The sequence below is a fragment of the Amphimedon queenslandica genome, unplaced genomic scaffold (assembly GCF_000090795.2).
Source record: "Amphimedon queenslandica unplaced genomic scaffold, v1.1 AMPQUscaffold_12991, whole genome shotgun sequence".
Lineage (NCBI taxonomy): Eukaryota > Metazoa > Porifera > Demospongiae > Haplosclerida > Niphatidae > Amphimedon > Amphimedon queenslandica.
Window position 1 is genome coordinate 50,608 of NW_003546773.1, and position 4,356 is coordinate 54,963.

At 33.3% G+C, this 4,356-nt stretch overlaps 1 protein-coding gene across 1 annotated transcript in view; it reads right to left on the minus strand.

Moving 5' to 3' along the window:
* Nucleotides 1-399: 399 nt before the first annotated feature.
* LOC109585878 (uncharacterized) overlaps nt 400-4,356 on the minus strand; it is a 7,709-nt gene continuing 3,752 nt past the window's right edge. The window contains exons 8-14 of the mRNA XM_020002028.1: nt 4,216-4,290; nt 3,832-4,167; nt 3,418-3,774; nt 2,894-3,268; nt 2,470-2,826; nt 1,871-2,191; nt 400-818 (exon numbers count right to left, since the gene is read on the minus strand). Coding sequence (XP_019857587.1) covers nt 400-818; nt 1,871-2,191; nt 2,470-2,826; nt 2,894-3,268; nt 3,418-3,774; nt 3,832-4,167; nt 4,216-4,290 — 2,240 coding nt within the window. The remainder of the gene's footprint in view (nt 819-1,870; nt 2,192-2,469; nt 2,827-2,893; nt 3,269-3,417; nt 3,775-3,831; nt 4,168-4,215; nt 4,291-4,356) is intronic.

A 4,356-nucleotide genomic window follows, 5' to 3' on the forward strand; every position in this document is an offset into this window, starting at 1 on the left:
GGCTGTACAGGTAAGAGTGAAGTTATCGTAACGATACGAGTCAGAACATGATGTCTCCAGACCAAGGAATGAATCGGGAGAAGCAGAGAAATTTCTAATCATCGGATCTATAAAAAATCACCATTATTAATAATATTTAAAAAGTACACTTATGCACTACATGTATGTACATGATTATTGAGCTAAACATTTTGGGCATCAAAATGTTTTGCAGCCATTTTATAGTACAGGGTTTTTAATAAAAAATTAAAATGATCAGAATTGGAATCAACTTAAAAGTTTTTACACAGCATAAAGGCTCACTACACATCCAAATACAAAATAAATTACATTAGAAGTAGAAAATTGTACATTACATACAAATGTTATACACATTCATGCATGTACAAAACATGCACATTAATACTTACCAGTAACAGTGAAGTTAACATTCATGTAATTAGTATCAGAAGTCATTACATATTCATAAGCTCGATCTGGTACTATAGTAACAATACATGTATATGTTCCTGAATCCTCCATACTGCTCAATGTAGTGAAATTAACAGTTGATCTATACTCATTGAAACCTGATCTCATCATAACGGAGCTGATATTAACACGATCTGTATCAGGAAGCCTCATTGAATTAGGACTACTCTCATCTCCAAAATCACCGCTACTCATGATCTGTTGATCAGTCATGTTCCAGGTTACATTAACAGTGAATGGTGTATCAACATTAGGATCAACACTAATATCACATGTTAGTACCAGGTTACTGCCAGCTAAGAAATAATCTTCTTTTGATTGAATCACATCAACAGATGGAATGGGAACTAAAATAAAATAAATTGAAAACAATTATTGAAAGGAATAAGTATACAATGTAATCAAAAAAGGAAACTGTACAACAAAATAACAAGCAAACACAATCACATGCTGCATAAAATACATGTAATTTTAAAATCCAAAATATTAAGGCATAATCACATTCAAAATTTAGTTATAATGTAGGATTGCAGGTACCGTATTTCCCTAAATAAAAGCCCGGGCGACTATTTCCTAAAATGGTATTTGGACCTCGAAAAAATATATAAAAAATTAAAAAACTTAGGCCCAGAGTGGGGTTCGAACCCGTGACCTCACACTTTTGACTTCTGGAACTTCAGGCATTATCCACTAGACTATTGAGTCACTCCTGGACTAATGTTGCGTATTTAAAGTTATATTCTATTGCTACCCTGGCGTTTATTCGAATGCAGCTTCTTTTTAAGGATTTACGGTATATGTATTATTACCTTGCTTTAAAAAAATTGCTTTACATGTACAATGTACATGTACTATTACATGCATTAAACAGTACTGCACATGCATATTTTTTCCCACAGAGATACATGTAGTACAGCAGAAATCGGTCAATTTTAAAAATGGGGTCATAACTCAAAAATTTTAAGTTGGAATCAGCTCAAACTTTCTACACATCATAAGGACATCAATATGTATTAGAAAATGTAATAAAAATTTGGGGTGATTTTGGAGCATTCTTTGGAAAAAAACATGGGCTATAGCCTTGGGTGTTTTTTAAAAATTACTCGTTTTGAAAATGACCATAACTTGAAAAATTGCATCAGAACCAACTCAAACTTTCTACACAGCATAAGGACATCAATATGTATCCGAAAATGTAATAAAAATTGGGAGTGATTTTGGAGCCATTTTTCAAGATATACCATGGGCTATACAAAACCTTTCAAAATTCTATTCAAGGAATGACAACTTCATTAGTATATGCATAATACATAGTGACACAAGCTACAATGCAATATAAACGTACAGCGTTATAAAATCATGACAATATTAATTATAATCATAATCATTGTGTGCTTACTTTCTAATGGTAAGTTTGATGTGTCATCATTCCTTGCTACCATAGATATCTGAGTAACATTAATGGAGGCTTCACAAGTATACAGACCAGCATCAGAAGTATTGAGAGAAGGGAATCTCAAATAAAGAGAAGTCATTACATTAGATACATTTATAAGAACTGGAGGTACACTAGTAACATTGTTAGCTGATCTCTTAGTCCATGTTATCACTGGTGAGACTATGAGTCTATCAACAACTGTCACTGTGCAATTTAACATGTATTCTTCACCAGGTTCAGCCATACCCATAGTTACTATCTCTACCACTGGCTCTGGAGTAGCTGTGAAAAGAAAAAAAATTCACAATAAGGTCACATTGCTGTGTACATATATTGGGTCATAGAAAGGTTTCAGATTACATAGTGGTAAGACCTCAAGACAGCCTTTAAACCAACAAAACTGTATTGGCTTCAACAATCAATCCACAATACATTCACTCACAGCCAAAAGAACAATATAATAAGCACATTAGCACTTACTGTTAACAGTAACAGTACATGAAACTAATAAAAGCTTTGGTACAATTACACAATACTGTATATACTAAATGTACACTTACCCATAACTGTAATGGAAGTGTTAGCACTAGCTGATGTATTCCTAAGATATGTGTAACTATTATCCACAGTCACTTCAACATTACAAGTATACATTCCACTATCATCAGCATTATCCAATGGATAGAACATTAATGTTGCATTATGATATAATGCATTGATCGTATTGAAACCCTTGGTAATAGTAGCATCAGATGAACCCATAGGAACATTAGTACCATCACGTGTCCATTGATCAGTGACAGTCACTGGTATAGTAACTAATGGATCTAACATTATGTCACATTTAATGAAGAATGGTGTCCCTGCATATAATGTATCATCACGTTCCTTTGATATAGTAACAATCACTGGTGGGACTGTAAAAAAGGTAAAGTATTTGATAACTCAAATTTTATTCTTTATTATTACAGTAGAGTAACTTACAGTCAACAGTTAAATTAAAGGTATCACTAGCCTCTTGAGAATCATAAGTAGCAGTGCTAGGATCATTGGCACCATTAAAACCAGTTACATTAAACTCAGCCATACATGTATACATTCCAGCATCTTCAAACCTCACTGGATCCAGTATTAGAGTATAGTTAGTAACTGAACCTGAACCAGTATCATTAGTTATGATACTGTATGGTCTATTTAAGTTAGAGAGCATTTCCATATCTGTGTCATTCATTTTAATGAAAGTAACCATTGGTGTTACTACTAATCTCTCAACTGTTCTTATGGTACATATTATCGTTAGACTCTGACCAACTTCAACTGAACCAACTGATGAGAAATTTACTGTCATTGGAGGAAGACCTAATAATAAAGAAAGAAAAAAAACAGGGTAAATAGGAACAAAAAAAATAATATAAGAGAATGTGTGTTTGTGATAGCAGAAGAAAATACAAAAAAGAGTAGGCAATGGAAGAGAAGTGTTCATTGTAGTACATGCATGTAAAAATTACTTTCAACAGTGACGTTAAGGGTAGTATTAGTAGGTTGACTTGATGCTATTAATGAGTTACCAGAACTGATGATCATTTGACAGGTATATGTTCCTCCATCATTATTAAGACCAGTATCAATAGGTTGAAACAATAGCATGCTTACAAGACTGTTACCAGTTGGAGGTATCACTTGACGTCTTGCTTCATTAGTTGGTATTACATTACCACTAGGATCAGTCCATACTACACTAGCAGTTACTGGTGTATCCACTATTGTAGTGTTTACTGTAGCTGTACAGGTTAGTAAGTAACCTGTACTCTCATATATTGGACCAGTTGGGGGATCAGCAACTATTGATATACTGGGAGGAGATACTATATAAAAAAAGAATGTCCCACACATGTAAATGATTTAAAATGAGCTACACTAACTTTGAACAGTTAAATCTCTGTTAGTACGATCTACAGTGCCAAATACTAGGATTGTTGCTTGACAGTAATATTGTCTAGCATCAGTTGTCTTCACTGGATCAAGTGTAAGTACACTGGTGAATATATTTCTATTTCTAACAACAGGTACTAGTGTAGCATCATTGTTTTCACTAGTCACATCTTGAGATGCTTCTAAATCATAAGTCCATCTGACACTAGTAAGATTCTCAACAAAATTAGGAGGTACAACTATAATACAAGATAAATTGAATACATCACCAGCAACAGGAACAGAAGGAATATTGATACTTATATCAACATGATTGATATCAAACCCTATCAAAATGCATGTAAAACTAGGTAAATATTAATCAATTCACTTACTTGCTACAGTTAATGTAACTGCACTGCTATTATCATTCCCTGCTATTATAAAAGGAGTATTAGAAGTCACACTAACTGAACAATTATAAGTAGCACCATTATCAAGTTCATCTCTTAAACTATTAATACGTAACACACCAG